Source organism: Lactuca serriola, chromosome 5 (genome assembly GCF_051521515.1).
Source record: "Lactuca serriola cultivar US96UC23 chromosome 5, Lser_US96UC23_V15, whole genome shotgun sequence".
NCBI lineage: Eukaryota > Viridiplantae > Streptophyta > Magnoliopsida > Asterales > Asteraceae > Lactuca > Lactuca serriola.
The window spans coordinates 276,866,595-276,889,171 of NC_136412.1; the positions used below are offsets into that span (position 1 = coordinate 276,866,595).

Here is a 22,577-nt window from a genome sequence, read left to right on the forward strand (position 1 = left end):
CATATCATATTAGCTATAAAGGCTACACATATCACATAAGTCATGCATACAAACATATAAGGATGCCATGGGCTCCCACACAATGCTCCAACTCAACTGCCTATAATCAACATGTGATTAACTTGTCACAATCCCGAAATACCACAAATACCCTGAAAGTCAACCCTGGTCAACAGTCCATGTTGACCTCAACTCATCGAGTGCATCCAACAACTCATCGAGATCCTCCCGAGTCCATTCCACTGAATCTCGAGTTAACTCGCCGAGTCACCTAAGTGACTCTTCAAGTTAATCCAATGTCCATAAAACCAAAATTTCATTCAGACCAACACTCTAATCCTTCACTGCACTCATTTAGAAACCCGAAAACAGGTAACCCTACCCCGAATCGTCGAGTCGACTAAAGGATTCACCGAGTTCCTTTAGTCCTTTTGTGTTCAGTCCTTTCCAGCGGGATCTAAGGTCCCAAACTTCATATACAATCTCCCCTAGTGCAGATACCACGTAAATTTGAAAACTTTACGTGTATGCAAGGCCTCCTAAGGCTATTACATCAAAACTAAGCTTCCTACAAGGTTTTAGTGCATGGAAAGGGCCTAAGCTGGATAAAGTGAGCAACTTTATGTCATTGAGGACCTAGAGAAGTCCAGATCTGAAACTTTATCCTTGTGATAAGTCCAAATCCGAGTATGACCCCATTTTGCACCAAACGTGACCATATTCTTTCATAAAATGAGATATAAGAAAATAAAGATTAAGATAGCAAACTTTTTACCTCTAAATGGATGCTAACAACAAGTAGATGTCGGATCCAAAGCCTTCTCCTCTCTTCAATCTACTCAACCTTCAAGTTTCCTCCTCAAAAGCACAAGTTCCACTCTCCAAGGATCACACACACTCAAGAAAGCACCAAAATGCGGCTAGGGTTTCTTTCTGGACTGTAAGAACGATGAAAGAGGCTACAAGTGAGCCATAAGTTCTTTAAATAGGGTACAAACCCCTGAGAATTAGGGTTTCTCTTTACAGAGCCTACTCGTCGAGTTGGGGCCTTCCGACTCGTCGAGTAGGATTTAAAACCCGCATCCTCATAATGATCTCTACTCGACGAGTTGGAGCTCCCCAACTCGCCGAGTCCATGCACAAAACCCTAAAAATTAGATAAATTAAATAATACCTGGAACAGGTGTTACAGGAGGGTGTTATTGTAATATATATTTAAAGGTGGCTTTAACAACCGTTTTTTTTCACGTCCTTAACCACTTTTAAATTCAAGTTCTCATAATAAAAATGTCAAAAAAAACATCTTTTGCTAATATGAAACAATTTATCATGTATCACCGATTATCATGATCATGTAGTTCAAAGTTTGAATGGATTCTTATGCGAAATATAAGGTTGAGGTGACAATGTTTTAGTTCTTCAGCCGTGCTTGCCAATGTTTTAGCAATGCCAACTGCCGCTTGTACCACCATGTCAAAAGTTTCTGAAGATGAAGAAGACATTTTGCAGAGAAGAAAATGTTGGTTTGATATAAAATAGTATATTAGGTTGGTATTTATAGTGTACGAAAATTGAACAAAAAAAGAAGTCGTTATTGTCTGCTCAACACCACGGTCAAGAAAGATGTGACATCCCCTAATTTCTCGGCCAGAAAAAACCGATTTAATTTATGTTTTTTAAAATAAAATCAGAGAAATCCTTTTAAAAGATGTTGCGGAATTGGTCCCCAAAACAAAACATGATAAAGGTTTAGCAAAACCTTTCTTTAAGAAATGTATAGTTTCATTTCATATCAAAACCTCGGGATGTCATGTTCCGATACAGATCAAAAGCATAAACAAGACATTATAAGCCTTTCAACGGTTATCTACAACTATTGGCCTATAATCCAAAAATCTCTCATCGTCCTCTGACTATGCTCGGGGTCCACTACCTGTAACATAAAAAGTTGAGTGGGTCAGGATTGGGAGCCTGGTGAGCATATAGGGTTTTCAACCCACAATAATAATAAGCTTATTAAGTTCACCAATCAACAATAACCCTGATTACCTGTTCTCGTTATCCTCACTTTACGTCCCTAAACACTTATCACAAGGGACCTAGCCTAAAGAATATCATCGGGATGGACACTACTGCTAAGGGGTTTCCTCAGCCATACATGTCCTAAAGGCAACCATGAGGGGGATGGAGTACAGCGAATGAACACTCAAGTTCATTAACACCTACAGGTTGTGGGTCTGCTAACGTTTCCACCGGACTATCTAGAAAGTCCGTGGTCGTCATCCAAACTCCGCTAGATGACTGGGTCACAAATCACATCGAGGCCTCTCATCACTTTTTATTTTATCACACATCACTATCTACCCATGTTTTACCCAACATATTTGTAGATAAAAATACATATAGAGTTTAAAACTTGTATAAAACATCAATTCCACAGTCACCTCAGTTAAACAGTTAATATAATTAAACGTAGCACGTATTTCATATAAAATACTTCATATCTAGGTGTAAGATGAAGGTGACTATACACTCACATGATTTGATGATAATCGGGCAGCAATTCGTTTCCTAAAACGATCGTTTCTAATAAAACCAGGAGTTTTATTGAGAAACCGGGCTCTGCAAAGGTCGGGCTTCGAAACCGAAAAGATAAAATTTCCAGGCTTCTCGGGCACTTCATGGCGTATTCCGGGGCTTATAATCGATACCGGGGCTTTGGGGGATGTTAAGATGAAGAAAATATGAAGAAAGGGGCTAAAATGGCAATTTCTTAAAAATATCCGAGAAGGCTCGCAGCCTTCTATTTATAGGGAGAAGCTTCTGATCGGACGGCTAAGAAGCCTCCAGGTGGCGAAGATTCGAGGCTCGCAGGGAAGGACTCGCACATGGGCTGCATGTGCGAAGTGGCTGCTAGCAGCTTGTGATTGGTCTGAAGCCTAGGTCCGAAGTAAGGGCATCCGTGGTAGCCTTGCGAGGGTTCGGACATGTGCTAGAGGGTACGTGTCGCCTTCTAAGTGGACCACTTTGGATCAGATCAGGAGCTCGGATGACTCAGCAGATTTTCGGATACGTGGCGCGTTTTGAGCGAGGGTGACATGGCCGAAGTCCACGTATGCGAAATTCCTCGGTTTTGGGGATTTTTTTCTCGATTTTTTGCGCCAAAACTTTTAAAATCCATAACTTTTGCATACGAGCTACGTTTTTGACGTTCTTTATATGCATGCGTAGGTAAAATTACGCTTCACAACTTCTGTTTAGACTTCGTCGGCTAATTTTGACTTTAATTTTTATATTATTATTTTTAACAGACCGGGACAGGAAATCCGTTAAAAATTCATAACTTCTTCATCCGACGTCCGTTTTCGTCAGACTTTTTACCGTTGTGCTACTATTTACGAGAACTTCGATTCTCGTTTAGGTTGTGTCGGCTAAAAATCACTCGATCTAAAATTCGAGTTTTTAGCTGTCTACTGCTAAGCTGAAACTTCGAAAAATCATAACTTCCTCATACGAAGTCAGATTTGGGCGTTCTTTTTATACATACTCTCGGTTTAACGAGCACTACGACTTTCTTTTAGATCGCTAAGGCTAAAAAGTAGTTTATCGAAAACTCACTTTTTACGACATTCAGCCTCGTGCCGGTTTTTGTCGCGAAACTTCGACAAGTCATAACTTCTTCGTTATAACTCGGATTTTGGTATTCTTTATATCCCCAGAATCCTTGTTTCGACCACTACAACTTTATGTAAAGATATCAGCTTTATCTAATATTTATCTTTGACGCTCAATTTTATTCTTAATTAATTAAACCTTAATAATTAAGCATAAAACACATAATTCACATAATATTCACATAATTCCTTTTCATTTCTTCAAAATGAGTTACAAAGGTTAACCTAGACTATAACGTCAATATTAATGCCTAGCCTAGAAACACGAGCAATACAATTCTCTCCCCCTTAGGATGATTCCATCCCCGGAATCACACATCAACAAATAAATGTGGGTAGCGACTCATCATGTCACTCTCCGTTTCCCAGGTGAGATTTGGCTCATTCGTATGTTTCCAATGCACAAGCACTAAATCGACCATCTTGCGTTGCAATTTCTTAGTCTTACGGTCAATGATAGCCTCAGGTTCTTCAATCAACCTTTTGTTTTCATCCAACCTTAATTCAGAAATAGGAATTATGTCGGGCACGTCTCCCGTAAAGTTTCTCAAATAACACACATGAAAGGTGTTATGAATACCCTCCAGTTCTTCCGGTAATTCTAGCTTGTACATTTGATTCCCAATCTTTCGAAGAACTTTGAACGGTCTAATAAACCTTGGACTCAACTTTCCTCGTTTCCTGAATCTTATAAGTCCCTTCCATGGTGAGACTTTAAGCAAAATCAAATCCCTAAATTTGAAGGTGATCGGTCGTCTTTTCTTGTCAGCATAGCTCTTTTGTCGATCTTGAGCAGCTAACATCCTTTCCCTAATCACTTTCAACTTCTCAGCAGTCTCATGCACTATCTCGGGGCCTATAAACTACTTTTCCCCTGCTTCCAGCCAACATGACGGCATTCGACACTTTTCTCCATACAAAGCGTGATAAGGTGCCATCTTGATGCACGAGTGGAAACTATTATTATAGGAAAATTCTACTAGAGGTAAGTGTTCATCCCAGTTACCTTGGAATTCTAGGGTACATGCTCTCAGCATATCCTCCAATGTTTGAATCGTTTGTTCGCTTTGACCATCGATTTGCGGATGGTAAGCTGTACTCAGTGTTCTAAAAGGCGCGCCATGGCGGGCGCCAAGGTGCACCATGGCATAAGGCGCGACGTCGCCGTTACGAAAAGCTTCATAACGTTGCTGTTAGGCGTGGCGTGTGATATGGCGTGCCATGGCGCGTTATGGCATGTTATGGCGCGTGTTTTTTGTTTGAGACACGTTTTTTTCTCTTTTTTAATACCTTTTCTAATCGGACATACAAGTATTGTGTTTTTTGTTAACTTTTTGTTAATAGTTGTTGATATAACACTTCTAAAAACCAGGTATATTTGATATAAATATATATGTATGCGGTAATATAATTATAAATTAATACAAAATCGCCGCCTTACATCACGCCTTGATAAACGCCATGGCTCGCCATAACTCGTTAAGCTTGAGGCTTGGCCTTGCCGCCATGTCACGCCTCACGCCATTTAGAACCTTGGTTGTACTCAAACACAACTTGGTACCCAATTCCTCTTGTAGACTCCTCCAAAACCTTGAGGTAAAACGACTGTCATGATCGAATACAATCATTAACGGATTACCGTGTAGCCTCACAATTTCCTTCACATAAGAATTCACAGGTTTATCCATAGACCATTTCTCGTTGGCAGCTATGAAATGCACACTCTTAGTGAAGCGATTAACGACCACCCAAATCATGTCGTGATCGTTCCTTGTTCTGGGCAGTTTAGTCACGAAATCCATGGTGATGTCTTTGTTGGATTAGTGTCTAAGTCCATAACTATTTTGGTATGTACTTGACCCGATGGTGCATGGTCCTTTTGGGTTGCCTTCACCAAAGCAACTTGATAGGATGAATTATGGAGAGAAAGGATTAAATATGATTTATTAATATATTATGAGAATAATATATTAAAGGAGAAATCATATTGTTTAATTAATATTAGTCAATAATTAATTGGTAATTAGTTTTGTGACTAAAAGAGATTAATTAAACTTAAGGGACTGGAATTGTAATTATAAGATAATTGCAATTTGGGCCATGGAATGCCTTATAATAAGGAATGGACGAATTCTATGGGGAAGCCCATAAGGAAATCGTCCAAGGCCTTAAGGAAAGGGATCCATGGGTTGCTTAGGGCTTAAGCATCCAAATTAGGGTTTCCTTGTTAGATAACCCCAATAGCCTCACTATATATAGACCCCTTAAGGACCAAAAACGTGGATAAGCAACCTTCTAGGGTTTCACACGTTTTTGGGCAGCCTCTAACCTCTCTCCTCTTCATCCTCTTGCTTATGGTGTTTGTGAACCATTAGAGGAGTGACAATTGTGACTCTAAGCTTTCTAAAGTCAATACAAGGAGATTTGGGATTGTTATTACTACATAACAATCAAGGTAACATCTTAAACCTATTCTTATGTTAATATGATTACTTGTATGCTAGAATTAGGGTTTATAGTCTTGGATAACTTGCATGTACAATAGAGAAACCTAGATCCAAGCATTAGGGTTTGTATGAGCACATAGGATGTTCTTAGGACCAAAACCCATCAGTGGTATCAGAGCCTTGATTGGTTTCTATTGTATTGATGCCTTGTGTGTTTATTCAAGTTGCAAAATCGATTTTTGGGGTCCCTGGCTGATGAACTCGGTGAATACCACAGTGTACTCGGCGTGTAGGGCTCAACTCGGCGAGTACAGTGTGGTACTCGGCGAGTTCGAGCGTCAGATGGAGCTATTTTCGGAATTTCTTGCTGTTTATCTTTGAGATACTTGCCTTTATCATATTAGATCAATATAAATCCGATTTTATGATATATATGAGTATTTTCTTGATCTAATTGAAGATATTTATCAATTAATAAAATATTTGTTTCCTTATGTGATAATTGATTAATTATTTTGATAAATTGGTAAATTGTTTTGCAAGAAATCATTAAATAAATCAAATATGGATAATTATATGATTAAATGTTAATTTAGATTATTTGTTATTTGATCCTTGTATTATGAAATGTTTCATATCTTCCCCTTTAGGTTTTATAGTTTAAATTTGACCTCAAAATTTTTGTTGTTTTGAAATTTAAATAGTTGAAACCCTAATGTTTTGAAAAAGGTTTCAAAACTTGCCCTCAAGTTTTGGAATTTAAATTTTGATTAATAGTTTAATTTTGATGTATATTTAAATTCTAAACCTAATGTTTTTAAATGTTTCAAAACTTGCTCTCAAGTTTTGAAATTTAAAAGTTGATTAAAAGTTTAATTTAGGAATGTTAAATTCTAAAACCCTAGTATTGTTTTGAAAAGGTTCAAATCACACCCTTATGGTTTTATTAATTAATTAAGGTGTATAATTAAAATAGGTTAAATAAATCCATAAAAGTTTTGGTTTACAATTTAATTGAATTAAAAGTATAATTGTTAAATTAGACCACCTAGTATTTTAAAAGGTATAAAATACACCCTATACTATATATAACATTAAAAGTCTAACATTATATATATATATATATATATATATATATATATATATATATATATATATATATATGAGTAAAAGTCAGTCTTACCGTTAGTAGGACTCATTCACGAAGCTGGTCTATGAGGGGTGTTTAAGGAAATTGCCTATAAAATGGCGATTGAATGGGTATTCACTCTTACCCACCACACTCTTGACTAGTGGAGGGTCGTTAGCCGAACGGGTAGGATGGGACAAAACCTTCCATTATAAGTATAATGAAGTATAAAAGTAACTAAATGTTTTTATAAAATTCTCAATCTTAGTTACTTTAGGCAAAAGTGAATTGATGCAATTCCATGAAATTACACTTTGTGCCCTTGCGAAGACGTTAGTGGAGTGTGTGTGGTTAACCGGCACACTAAATGGTTCTAAGCAAAGGTAGCAAAGGGTGACTCAATGTTTGTCATAGTTCGGTGGAGCGTGTGTGGTTTACCGGCACATCGAATAGGTGACTGTAACATGTGGGGGCACCATGTAAGTTTGCATGGTTATTCACACCCGCTTTGTGATCCTCGGCATCCCAGTCACAAACAAGAGAGGCATATCGAGATTTAAACATGCCATTGAAATATTCAATGAATCTCATAGGATCTAGGAGTTTTCATAGATTTAAAACTTAAATTTCTTTTTCGTTTTTCATGGTGGAAATTAGTGAATCGTCATTCACTTACCTTCAAATGTTCTGCAATTTGGGTTACGACATCCCTCTCCCGAGTTGTAGAATATTGTGTTGAGTCTTAGCCTTAGTATTTCATTTGGGTGATTTACTAAGGACTCAATCAATCAACTAACTTGAATTTGTTTTCTCCCATTTTGTAGATGTCAAAGTTCGACAACTATGGTCTTCCCAAATACCGTGGAACAAGCATTCCACATGAAGATGATATTCCACAATTCAATCGAGGAACAAGAGATCATACTTCACTTCCTCCTCCTCCTCCAATTATTCTCCCTAACCCACAAGTTCAAAGGCTTGAAAAGTTCAACATCACTCAAGCCCTTTTGGCAAGTAAACATAAAGAAGGAAAGTCGGTGTGTGCACATGTCCTAGGGATGAAGTCACACATTGATAGGTTAAGAATGTCGGGATCCGTTGTCTGTGAGGAAATGGTTGTTGATTGGGTTCTTCAGTCACTTCCTAACTCATATAGTGAGTTCGTAAGAGAGTACTATATGATGAACCGCAACGTGACCCTTATAGATCTCACATATATGCTTATTGCTGCTGAATCAGCAATGGTTTGGCGCAATAGAAAAGCAAAGTCGATTGGTGAATCTGCCTTCAATACCTCTATGGATATAGACAATGGCAACGAAAGACATGCTATGATCGAAAAGTTTGATCATAAGAGAAAGGCAATGTCTAAAGTAGTTCCATGTGCTGTTCCAAAAGAGTCAATTTGCTTTTATTGCTAAAAGAAAGGGCATTGGAGACGAAGCTGCCCCATTTACCTAAGAGATCTAAGAGATGGGAGAGTCGAAATGTATGGCTCTAATATACGTAAAATCCATTGACTAACTCTTTTAAGCTCCTATTCTAGATTCTTAATACATAATGTGATAAGATTACAATTGATGTTTTGTAGGATCGAAGAAAAGAAAGGAAGCTTAAGGGAAGAAGTGAGCAAAATCTAACCGTGAAGAAATGGATTTCGATCGCATTACTTGAAGATTAGATTCTTGAGATACTACTTAGAGTTAGAATTGGATTGCTAAGAAATATGTATTAGCATAGTTTTTCAATGAATTGCATTGTAAGGACAGATTTTTCCGCAATAAAATAAATTTTGATTTTATTTATTTATTTATCCTTGCAATGGCGTGTATGAAAAATTGATGTTTGAATGTTTCTAATATTAGCAATAATGGATTTGATTCTTAATTATGTTGTTTGTGGAAATGTCGAAAATTTACCAAATAGGGAGAGTTTCTCATCGCCCAAGTTTCAATTGGACAGAAACTTAGAATCATGCAACTTGGTTGCATGATGAATGAAAAATTTCATATTTTGGAAATTAGACTAATTCATTGACAAAGTGTCAAGTGAAGGACTAGGAGATCGAGCACACAAAGTTGCGTGTTGATCAAGTCCACCATAAGAATAACAATGATATTCGTCATGATTTACTAAAGGTTTAGTAAATATGATTATACTTACAAGATTAAGTGTAATTATGAATTGATTGAAAAAGTTTAAATCAATAGCAAAACGAATAAGAAGAATCATGTAGGCAGAAAGATAAAAGTTTCTCCATTCTAAGAAGAAGGGAGAGTAGCTTTTATCAATGTTTTAAAAACCGGTTTTTTAATTGAACCGGTCAGGTGACGTTTTCCGGTTCAACCGGTTTAACCGGTTCAACCGGATGGTCAAACCGGTTCTATATTTTTATATGTTTTTAATTATCCTGCATACATTGATTACAAAAATTGTCATTTTTTTAAGTATTAGAAACGTAAATAGAATCCAACATATAAAAACAATCATTATAAAAGTCAAAATCAAACAAAGAAGTCAAAACAAACACAAAAATCCAAAAATGTCTGGTTCAACCCGGTCCATTCCGGTTCAATTCAGCCAGTTGAACCGGTTTTTTACCAAAACCGTCCGGTTCAATCCGGTCAGGAAATCATTATAAAACCGGTCCAAATCGAACCGCCCTCACTTCCGGTTTCCGGTTCGACCGGTTGAACCGGCCGGTTCGAACCGGTTTTTAAAACACTGGCTTTTATGCTTTATGATATGTCTTAATGATTAAGAACCATATCTCAATTGATCCTCTAAGTGAGTCTTAGTACAATTGTATGTCTAAGAAGAGAGATCAAGGATGGAAGAAATGGTTAAATCAAGAAGTGTATCATACTTCATTCCAAAACAAGTCTTAGAGTTAAGATTGTGACATTGAGTGAAAAGTATTAAGAAGGTTTATAACATTCATCAAATGTGGAAAGTTGTGATGTCTTGGATAAGACAAAGACCTACTAGGACCAATTTATGAAGAGTTTTGATAAAAGCTACACTAACTCTTGAATATTTGTTTGTCAAGAAATGTTTTGACAAGAGAATCTTATATGTCAAGGAGTCAGTGGGAGTCTTAATGGTCTTGAAAGGTTTCAAGAACAAATCAAATAAACCTTATCGATCATCACTAGCACACGAGTTGAGGTTTACAACCTATCGTGTTGACATTATTTTGTTTATGTGCCAATCCAATCGAGTTAATTATGCATGTGAGTCCTATGAGTTCTCATTTGAATGCATAAAAGGCAAGGACCTTGATCAATGGAAAGTACATTGATAAGAAAAGGTGAGCTGCTTAACTACTTGGAAGACATGGTGGGCAGCTGTGCTACCATAAGACAAGAAATCGAGATTAAGAAAGTTCGATCCATATGAGTTTGAATTTGTCGTAAACTTTGGTTTTGACAAATTCACATGGATAGGAACAAATACACCGTTTAAATCTAAGTGTCATAAGATTTCCTCCTTCATGAAAATGATTGTGAGGAAACGCTTTCACTAAGAAAGATTTTAAGAAGATAGTGATTGTAAAATTGCATTCTCGAATTCGATTATGGTTACGGTATCCCTTTCCATAAGTTGAATTGTGAGGTTTGGCAATTGTTTACACACACATATGAACTATCTAAGGCAAAGGTGTATAAGTTCAAGAAGCCTTGATAAAAGATTGTCAAAGCACTAAGTATTAGAAACATGAACTTAAGAAATTCAATAAGCATTGTTTTTCTGAAAGTTAAGCTGTTTCTGAATACATGTCAAAGCTAGTGGGAGCATAAGTGTTATGTTTTATAATAATCATCATGATAGTGGGAGCATAAATGTTATGATTGTATGATTATTAAGGAAAGTATTGCAAGTTGGCAATATTAATTATAGAAAACAAGAGTCATTCTTTGCAAAGTTGTAAGGATGTAATAGTTGTTTTGCTATAATTAAGGGAGAGAATATTATTCTTCATTTCAAATCTAAAGGCTTAGGTTGTGGAATGTTAATAAATTTAGTCAAGGGTACATAGTGTGTTCTTAAAATTTTGATTATGATTACGGCATTCCTCTTCACAATTCGGATTTTGATAACATAGCAAATAAAACATTATGCGTCGTGTCCCATACGCTTCAGGTATAGGATCGATTGCAAATGCTTTAATGTTTGACCATTCTAAAATTTTCCAAATGTCGAGCGCATTTAGAGGGAAAAGGGACTAGAATTGGTTTTGACTAAAATAATTAAACAACTATCAAAGGACAATCCAAAGTTTGACGAGGATTGGTCGCTTGTGAGTAGTTGGAAGCATGGTATTGGATGGACCATATCGACATAGAAAAGATTCTATTAAGAATGAGTTGTCATATGGAAATTATGGAAATGTTTCCATATTGGATGGACCATATCGACATCATTACGAATAGATAAGATTCTATTAAGAATGAGTTGTCATATGGAAAATATGGAAACATGTCCATATTGAGAATTGGATATTGAAAATCTATGACTAGATTAGAAACTTTTATGCAAAGGATGTTCAAAGGAATGTACTTTGAGTGAGAGACATCATATCTAAGGAATTTTCTTGTAACAATCTCCAATAGAGAGCTTTGTAATATCATTGGCAATAGTCTTTATGACTTTGGTGTAGTGACATTACAAAAGGATCATTGCATAAAATGTTAGAATCTAACATATTCTATAAGTGGCAAGAATTTGATATTCTTACACTTATGAAAAAGGACTTGGAGTTGTGAAATGAGAATGATTGGAAATGTGTTCAATTTGATCTATTTCACAAAGTAAGAACCATAGGTAAACATTGTGTGCATGCTAGGAGCATGGGACAAGTGTAATAATTCAAGTAAGAAGTTGATTACCCGAAACAACAAATAATGTGTAATCAATATGGTGATAAATAAAAGGAGTTTTATTTATACTCAAAGGTTTGAGGCCATATGGGATTAGTATTATTCTTGTGTTTCACATTTGCATGTTTTGACTTCCAGAATAATTGAATTTATTAAGAATAATCGAATTATTCGAACGGGCCACAGTCGTTCATATGTTGGAAGTCGATATGAATGAAGACTGTCGTGAATTGGTTTGTGGATTGTCTAAAAGAGTATTAGACATAAGCAAATGTTTGCTGCAACGTTCATGAGTGCTTATGAATATGATTTGAGCATTGGATTAAACCCACATTCACTTGGATCACTCCATGAATTGTATCACGAGTGATTGGTGAGACGATAACATCTTATATTCTTGAAACCGAGATGTGTGAGTTGTATCTTGCAAATCGGTTGCACATTGATAATATGTAAACGCACTAGTAACTTGGTGTTATAAAACATATTGTTGTGTGTGATTGGGTGAGTAAGTGCAAGCAAGCATTTTATCAAAGTTTATCCGTTCCTTTTATCCAAAGTAGGATAAAAGCGATATCTATGGGCCCCTCGATGATTTTGTGATGACAAACGTAAATGCTCGGCCGGGCTAGGGCTAATTTGATTTGTTCAATTAGTCAGTCGTCATAAATCGGGAATCGAGATATAGTACAAAGAGAATGATTTGAAATCATATCTCATACAATATCTAGAATGGAGGAATATATGATCCCTTATCTAAGGACACGCGTATCTGATAGGATCAGAGTTGACAGCGGCTTTGGAAAGCTACGATTGCAGATCAGGATCTGAAGTCATACGCAGAATAGTTGTTAGACTTATCCAAGTGGGAGACTGTTGGATTAGTGTCTAAGTCCATAACTATTTTGGTATGTACTTGACCCGATGGTGCATGGTCCTTTTGGGTTGCCTTCACCAAAGCAACTTGATATGATGAATTATGGAGAGAAAGGATTAAATATGATTTATTAATATATTATGAGAATAATATATTAAAGGAGAAATCATATTGTTTAATTAATATTAGTCAATAATTAATTGGTAATTAGTTTTGTGACTAAAAGAGATTAATTAAACTTAAGGGACTGGAATTGTAATTATAAGATAATTGCAATTTGGGCCATGGAATGCCTTATAATAAGGAATGGACGAATTCTATGGGGAAGCCCATAAGGAAATCGTCCAAGGCCTTAAGGAAAGGGATCCATGGGTTGCTTAGGGCTTAAGCATCCAAATTAGGGTTTCCTTGTTAGATAACCCCAATAGCCTCACTATATATAGACCCCTTAAGGACCAAAAACGTGGATAAGCAACCTTCTAGGGTTTCACACGTTTTTGGGCAGCCTCTAACCTCTCTCCTCTTCATCCTCTTGCTTATGGTGTTTGTGAACCATTAGAGGAGTGACAATTGTGACTCTAAGCTTTCTAAAGTCAATACAAGGAGATTTGGGATTGTTATTACTACATAACAATCAAGGTAACATCTTAAACCTATTCTTATGTTAATATGATTACTTGTATGCTAGAATTAGGGTTTATAGTCTTGGATAACTTGCATGTACAATAGAGAAACCTAGATCCAAGCATTAGGGTTTGTATGAGCACATAGGATGTTCTTAGGACCAAAACCCATCAGTCTTCCCATTTACCCATGGGTACCGGTAAAGGTTCTAAACTCTCATACGATTTCTGATGTTGTGCCTTAACCCTAGCACAAGTTACACACTCGGCCACATACTTAGATACATCGAGCTTCATCGTCGGCCACCAATAATAGGGCTTTAGATCCCTATACATTTTTGTATTGCCGGGATGAATCGAGTACATGGTCTTGTGAGCTTCTTCCATCAGAAGATCTCTTACTCCGCCCGTCTTAGGTACCCAAATCCTATCTTGGAATACCTTCAACCCTTGGTTGTTTGTACCGAATGCTAACGTTTTGCCCAAAGATTCTTCCTTTCGGTCATTTTTCTCTAAAGCTTCCTCTTGAGCTTTCTTTATACTTTCCACAATTGTCGAGACAACTTCAATTCTCAACGCTCTTGGGCTTTTCTTTTCAAGGTTTACCTTCCGACTGAGAGCATCAGCAACAACATTTGCTTTACCAAGGTGGTAAAGTATCTCACAGTCGTAGTCCTTGAGTAACTCTAGCCAGCGTCGTTGCCTCATGTTCAATTCCTTCTGATTAAAGAGATATTGAAGACTCTTATGATCAGTGAAAAGTTTACACTTAGTACCAAAAAGATAATGCCTCCATATCTTTAAGGCAAATACTATTGCTGCCAACTCCAGATCATGATTGGGGAAGTTATTTTCATGCTCCTTCAATTGCCTCGATGCATACACGATCACTTTATCCCTTTGGGTCAGAACACAACCTAACCCAACTCCAGATGCATTGCTATAAACTGCGAAGTCATCAACTCCTTCAGGCAACGAAAGAATCGGTGCTTCACACAATCTCTTCTTCAACTTCTCAAAGGCTTCCTTATGCTTCTCATTCCAAGCATAAGTAGCTCCTTTGTGGGTCAAATCTGTTAATGGACTAGCAATCGAAGAAAAGCCTTGGATAAACCTTCGGTAATATCCAGCTAATCCTAAAAAGCTTCGAATCTCCGTAGGACTTTTAGGTTGTTCCCACTTCATCACAGCTTCAATCTTTGCTGGGTCAACCATTATTCCTTCTTGGTTAGCCACATGACCTAAAAATTGGACTTCTTGAATCCAAAATTCACATTTGGAGAACTTTGCATACAGCTTCTCCTTTTTCAGGACTTCTAGCACTTCATGCAGATGCTTTTTATGCTCCTGCTTGCTTTTCGAATAAATCAAGATGTTGTCTATGAATACTATCACGGATTTATCTAGGAATGGTTTACAAACCCTATTCATCAAATCCATGAAAGCTGCTGGGGCATTGGTTAGTCCGAACGACATAACCAAAAATTTATAATGTCCATATCTTGTTCTAAACGCAGTTTTTTCGATATCCTGCTCTCTCACCTTTAGTTGATGGTATCCCGACCTAAGATCGATCTTCGAAAAATAGCTCGATCCTTGCAACTGATCGAACAAGTCATCGATCCTCGGCAACGAGTACTTGTTCTTTATTGTTGCTTTATTCAGCTCTCTGTAATCGATGCACATTCTTATGCTCCCATCTTTCTTCTTTACAAATAACACAGGGGCTCCCCAGGGTGATGAACTAGGTTGAATGAAAAATTTGTCCAATAACTCCCGAAGTTGTGTCATAAGTTCTTTCATCTCTGTTGGTGCTAATCGATATGGTGCTTTTGCTATCAGCGTCGTTCCTGGTAACAAGTCGATACGAAATTCTACTTGTCGATCAGGGGGCAATCCGGGAAGATCTTCGGGAAAGACTTCCGGATAATCACACACCACTGGAATATTCTGCACCTCCTTCTCTTCCTTCTTAGCATCGATCACGAACGCTAGATATGATGTACACCCCTTCGCCAAATACTTTATGGCTTTCATTAGGGAAATGATTCCAAAATTTACTCTGCGTTTGTCTCCATACACCATAAACGACTCTTTCCCTGGCGGGTTTACTTTTACTATCTTCTTTCTACACAATATTTCTGCATCATTGGCGCTAAGCCAATCCATTCCTAAAACTACGTCGAATCCATTTAACTCGATAGACAATAATTCCTCGTGGAACTTATTCCCATCTAAGTCAATGAGGATGTTTTTCATACGATGGCTAACAGGTACAAACTTGCCACTAGCAATCTCGGCTAATAAAGCATTAACTAGTCTATCTACAGGCAAAGCTAGTTTTCTACCAAATTCATGTGATATAAAGGAGTAATTGGCTCCAAAATCAAACAAAATTTGGGTAGGCAATTCGTTTACGAGAAAGGTACCTGAAGCGACATCGACTTCTTCTTTTGCAGCTTCAAGTGTCATCTGAAAGTCTCCCGCCTTCAGCTTTGGTGGAAGATTGGGCTTTGCTGCGTCCTTCCTCTTTGGACAGTCTTTAAAAATATGCCCTTCTTCATGGCACTCAAAACATACCCTCTTGTCGGACGGACACACGTTGGCATAATGCCCAGTCTTTCCACATTTGTAGCAAGTCACTCCCTCACTACATTTCCCAGAGTGTTTTTTCTTGCACTTCTCACACCATTTCACTTCGGATCCTCCTCAGAATTTTTTCGAACCAGTCTTCGAGAACTTGTTCTTTTTACTGGAACCTGAAGTTCCTTCAAACTTTCTCTTGTCACCAACTTTTACCCTCTCCAGACCCTTTTCTCTGATCTGAATCTCAACATTCTTAGCAGCCCAAATGGCGGCTTTCAAAGTGGTTGCTTGGTTAACCATCGGGCCAAAGTCTGTTGGTAATCTGAGGGAAAACTTGTTGACCTTAGAAAGTTCAGTTGGAACTAGATGAGGAACAAGCTTCATCTTTTCCATAAAACTAGCAGCGTATTCAGTAACGCTCATCTTTCCCTTCTTCAAATTCTGGATCTCATTATTAATTTCCTGAAGATCTTGCTTTGAGCAGTATTGCAATTTCAGCTGTACCACAAAGTCTTCCCAAGACATCTTGCTAGCTTCTCCATTGGGCATCGAATCAGCTAGTAACTTCCACCAGCTCAATACACCAGATTTTAACAGAGGAATTGCAAGTGCGGTCTTTTGTTTGTTGCTGCACTCACAACTTTCAAACATCGTCTCCATTGCGGAGATCCAATTCATGACTTCCACCGGTGTCGGACTTCCAGATAAACACAACGGTTTAGATGCCATGAAATCTTTGTATTTGCATCCGCGTCCATCAACTCCTCCATCCTGGTTGTTTTCTCTAACTATCGGTGGGTTGGCTTGACCAAGAGTCCCACTGTAGTTCCCTCCTACTGATTGCACTTCATTCAATATGGGTTGTTCAACAGGTATCGTAGTCTCTTCCCTATGATGTTGTAGTAATCGCCTTGTCTCCTCCATCTGGCAATCTAACATCCTCTGCATCATCGCTTGTATCCCAGCCATCTTCATTGGCTCAGGTGCAGCTCCTACAACAAGTACTTGCTCAACTACTTGAGGTTGAGGCTGTTGATCCCTGTTTCCGTTTGCATTTGCAACTCCACTACGAGTTCTTGCCATTACAATCAATATACCGAATAAGGCGAATTTAGGTCTTTATCCTTGTTAGATATTTTAATTCCCTTATCACTCCGAAACGTCTACATGTTAGTTCTAATCTCATAATCATACGCTTAGAATCCTACATACATAAGGTTTCTAGATCCGGTCGGCAACAGACCATAGATCCGAACAAATAATGGCACACATGGCAAACACATAGCATTTAGCACATAAGGGCATTTTAGGCATCTTTCCTAAAGTAAACTAGTGCTCGTGTCTAAAATATGGTAGACACTCATCTCACAATCATCACTTAGCATTCTAAGTTTAAGTCTAGAAATCCTATAATTTCTTAGTTCGCTTAAACTAATGCTCTGATACCAACTGTGATATCCCCTAATTTCTCGGCCAGAAAAGACCGATTTAATTTATGATTTTTAAAATAAAATCAGAGAAATCCTTTTAAGAAATGTTGTGGAATTGGTCCCCAAAACAAAACATGATAAAGGTTTACCAAAACCTTTCTTTAAGAAATGTATAGTTTCATTTCATATCAAAACCTCGGGATGTCATGTTCCGATACATATCAAAAGCATAAACAAGACATTATAAGCCTTTCAACGGTTATCTACAACTACTGGCCTATAATCCAAAAATCTCTTGTCGTCCTCCGACTATGCTCGGGGTCCACTACCTGTAACATAAAAAGTTGAGTGGGTCAGGCTTAGGAGCCTGGTGAGCATATAGGGTTTTCAACCCACAATAATAATAAACTTATTAAGTTCACCAATCAACAATAACCCTGATTACCCGTTCCCGTTATCCTCACTTTACGTCCCTAAACACTTATCACAAGGGACTTAGCCTAAAGAATATCATCGGGATGGACACTACTGCTAAGGGGTTTCCTCAGCCATACATGTCCTAAAGGCAACCATGAGGGAGATGGAGTACAGTAAATGAACACTCAAGTTCATTAACACCTACAGGTTGCGGGCCTGCTAACGTTTCCACTGGACTATCTAGAAAGTCCGTGGTCGTCATCCAAACTCTGCTAGCTGACTGGGTCACAAATCACATCGAGGCCTCTCATCACTTTTATTTTATCACACATCACTATCTACCCATGTTTTACCCAACATATTTGTAGATAAAAATACATATAGAGTTTAAAACTTGTATAAAACATCAATTCCACAGTCACCTCAGTTAAATAATTAATATAATTACACGTAGCATGTATTTCATATAAAATACTTCATATCTAGGTGTAAGATGAAGGTGACTATACACTCACATGATTTGATGATAATCGGACAACAATTCGTTTCCTAAAACGATCGTTTCTAATAAAACCGAGAGTTTTATTGAGAAACCAGGCTCTGCAAAGGTCGGGCTTCGAAACCGAAAAGATAAATTTTCTAGGCTTCTCGGGCACTTCATGGCGTATTCTGGGGCTTATAATTGATATCGGGGCTTTGGGGGATGTTAAGATGAAGAAAATATGAAGATAGGGGCTAAAAATGGCAATTTCTTAAAAATATCTGAGAAGGCTCACAGCCTTCTATTTATAGGGAGAAGCTTCTGATCGGACGGCTGAGAAGCCTCCAGGTGGCGAAGATTCGAGGCTCGCAGGGAAGGGCTCGCACATGGGCTGCGCGTGCGAAGTGGCTGCTGGCAGCTTGTGATTGGTCTGAAGCCTAGGTCCGAAGTAGGGGCATCCGTGGCAGCCTTGCGAGGGTTCGGACATGTGCTAGAGGGTACGTGTCGCCTTCTAAGTGGACCACCTTGGATCAGATTAAGAGCTCGGATGACTCAGCAGATTTTCGGATACGTGGCGCGTTTTGAGCGAGGGTGACGTGGCCGAAGTCCACGTATGCGAAATTCCTCGGTTTTGGGGATTTTTTTCTCGATTTTTTGCGCCAAAACTTTTAAAATCCATAACTTTTGCATACGAGCTACGTTTTTGACGTTCTTTATATGCATGCGTAGGTAAAATTACGCTTCACAACTTCTGTTTAGACTTCGTCGGCTAATTTTGACTTTAATTTTTATATTATTATTTTTAACAGACCGGGACAGGAAATCCGCTAAAAATTCATAACTTCTTCATCCGACGTCCGTTTTCGTCAGACTTTTTACCGTTGTGCTACTATTTACGAGAACTTCGATTCTCGTTTAGGTTGTGTCGGCTAAAAATCACTCGATCTAAAATTCGAGTTTTTAGCTGTCTACTGCTAAGCTGAAACTTCGTAAAATCATAACTTCCTCATACGAAGTCAGATTTGGGCGTTCTTTTTATACATACTCTCGGTTTAACGAGCACTACGACTTTCGTTTAGATCACTAAGGCTAAAAAGTAGTTTATCGAAAACTCACTTTTTACGACATTCGGCCCCATGCCGGTTTTTGTTGCGAAACTTCGACAGGTCATAACTTCTTCGTTAACTCAGATTTTGGTATTCTTTATATCCCCGGAATCCTTGTTTTGACCACTACAACTTTATGTAAAGATATCAGCTTTATCTAATATTTATTTTTGACGCTCAATTTTATTCTTAATTAATTAAACCCTAATAATTAAGCATAAAACACATAATTCACATAATATTCACATAATTCCTTTTCATTTCTTCAAAATGAGTTACAAAGGTTAACCTAGACTATAACGTAAATATTAATGCCTAGCCTAGAAACACGGGCATTACAAAAGAGATACTAGGAATGGGGTTGTCGAATTGGCATATCGAGGAAGAGGCAGGATGGTGTACACTGAACCCTGAGCAATGTTGAAGGGTGGTGCCAAGCAAGGGCGCATCTTCTATGGGGCCAGGAGGGGTTGTGCCCCCCCCCCCCCCCCCTCTCTCTGAATTTTGGGTTAGAAGTAAGCCTATATAAGCTTAATTTTCAGAAATATATGCCCAACAATATAAATCTTGGGTTGTGTCCCTATGTGTTTTGGTTGCCAAGAAGTCTGATCCATGAGAGAATGAGAAGCAATCGTTCAGTCAAGTCCTAACTTGTAAACCTTCCGCCCCAATCCCCCGGGCCCCATATTCGCACTTCGTTAATTGCTAATCAACCGCAAGCGGCCTGCTATTCACCACCGTCCAACGCGACACCGCCAGTCACCACCGTTACTTGCTGTTGAGCCATTCTGCACTTATGTTGTTCTTTGTCAGTTTTTTGTTCACATAAGTGAAGAAAATCAGGTATGTTCGGTTGTTACTGACCTCCTGTTCGGTTGTAGCTAACCTCCTCTTCGGTTGTAGCGTGTTGGCCTGTTATGTCTTCTCTCTTTTCTAATTTCTATTGTTGTTGGAATTGTTCACACACATTTAAATGGATTTTTGGACCTACATTATGATTTCATTCAGGAGCCTATTTTTTGACTTTTGTCTAGAATGAACTTATATGAATTGTTCCTTTATGTTTGATTGTTGTTGGAATTTTGGGAATCAACTAATTAGGATTTCACAAATTCTTAAATGCTCTCTTCTTGGTTCAACTAATTAGTGATGAGCATTGCTTATTTGCTTCTATTTATCTAATATGCGATTTAAGTTAGAGGATTGATTTTGAATGAATTATTCCTAGATTTTGATTTTTATAGAACAGTAATTTTAGGTATTTTGATATTTAATTGGTAAAAAAATTTGGCTTTTTATGTGTAAAACATTAATTTTAATTTCTAATACCTTCATCCCCAAATTATATGATCAAGCTCCCCCCTATTGCCAACCACTTCTCATAGCTTTAATTAACCCGAGATTCCACAATTTTGCCGTTACCGCCGTCTTGTAATTTGGTTCGACGAACCTTTTTACATGTTCCTACAAAAATATTATCTGTTAAACTTTTTTTTAAATGATATGCTTGGTAATAATATCTCGTAAAAAGGTTTACCTTTTATTTCATAATTAATTCTTCTAGCAGAGTACCCGCCCCAGAAAAAAAAAAAAAAAAAAAAAAAAAAAAAACAAGTAGATTGTCAAGTAGTTAACTGATGCTGGATTACTGTTCTCGTCATCAACTTTTGCCACGCACTACTCCTGTTTCAGAGAAAAATGATGAGAGCTGCGTGTTTCGTTCTGCTGTGTGCCCTAATCTCGACATCATCTCAAGCAAGATCAAGCATCAAAACACCACTACCAAACCCTGATTTTAAGATCGACTCTGCTAATCATCAGGTAACTAGCGCTAATTGATTAGAGAATTTCATTCGCCTCTTCTACTTTTCAGTTAATTGAAAGCAGAATTCCAGTAACCACTTTCACTTGTTGATTTGTAGTAGTATGATGTTCTTCGCGTTAATTCAAAGCTGATTTCTTAGAAGACGTTTACAGAAATCATAAATGAACTAACCTCGTTTGATTTTTCATAGAACGAAGGAACTTGTTCGTTCACTGTAAGGCTTGTAACAAGCTGTTCTTCCGTTTCGTATACCAGAGATCAAATCAGTATCTCCTTCGGCGATGCCTACGGCAATCAGGTCTGATTGATGTTATGTTCACATTTATAACAGCTCGAATAAATTGAGTGGAGAATATGTATGTTATTTTGATATGGAATAATGATGATAATTTCTAGGTTTACGCACCCAGACTAGATGATCCATCGACGAGGACGTTTGAGCGGTGTTCGGCCGATACATTCGAGGTATACGGTCCGTGTACGAATCAGATATGTTACGTGTACTTGTACAGAAGCGGTTACGACGGGTGGTTGCCGGAGAGGGTAGAGGTGTATGGGTACAATACGAAGGCGGTTTCTTTTGATTATAACGATTGGATTCCGGCGGAGATGTGGTACGGATTCGATTACTGTTCGCCCTATGCAGTTGATGATGATGTTGTTCATTCGTCAAAAGCAGCAATGAAGTGATGAATCAGGGGGAGTTGGAGGTGTAGATTTTGATCTTTTGCTTTCCACTTTGTGTTTTTTGATGAATAAAACGAGACGACTTGTAGAACCACTTGTTATAGATGAATGGATAATGGCATCTGTTCATTGATTTTCCTGTTTTTGCTTTTGATTCATATTCGTATTTTTATCATGTTTCGTTCGATTACTTGCAATTTGCAAATGCACTTCCAGAATGTTGCACTTCAACGTAGAACTAGAGAGTAGAGAGATCAACATTATCCGGTTCAAGCGGGCTAAGAAAATGCCTAGTTCTTGATTAAGCCCGGTGGGCCGGTTCAAGGCCAGCCCCATTTATTGTTCGGTGTGATTTTTTATATTAAAATTTCTAAATTATATCAACTTTTTTAATGCTTCTAGCTATTGCATCTAC

The 22,577-nt window shown here is 37.8% G+C and overlaps 1 protein-coding gene across 1 annotated transcript; it reads left to right on the plus strand.

The window, feature by feature from the left end:
* Nucleotides 1-21,268: 21,268 nt before the first annotated feature.
* On the plus strand, nt 21,269-22,295 carry LOC145051644 (embryo-specific protein ATS3B-like). The gene is made up of 3 exons (XM_078999514.1): nt 21,269-21,471; nt 21,666-21,773; nt 21,872-22,295. The coding sequence occupies exons 1-3, from the start codon at nt 21,349-21,351 to the stop codon at nt 22,163-22,165; spliced, it is 525 nt and encodes a 174-aa protein (XP_078855640.1). The 5' UTR covers nt 21,269-21,348; the 3' UTR covers nt 22,166-22,295.
* The last annotated feature ends 282 nt before the right edge of the window (nt 22,296-22,577 follow it).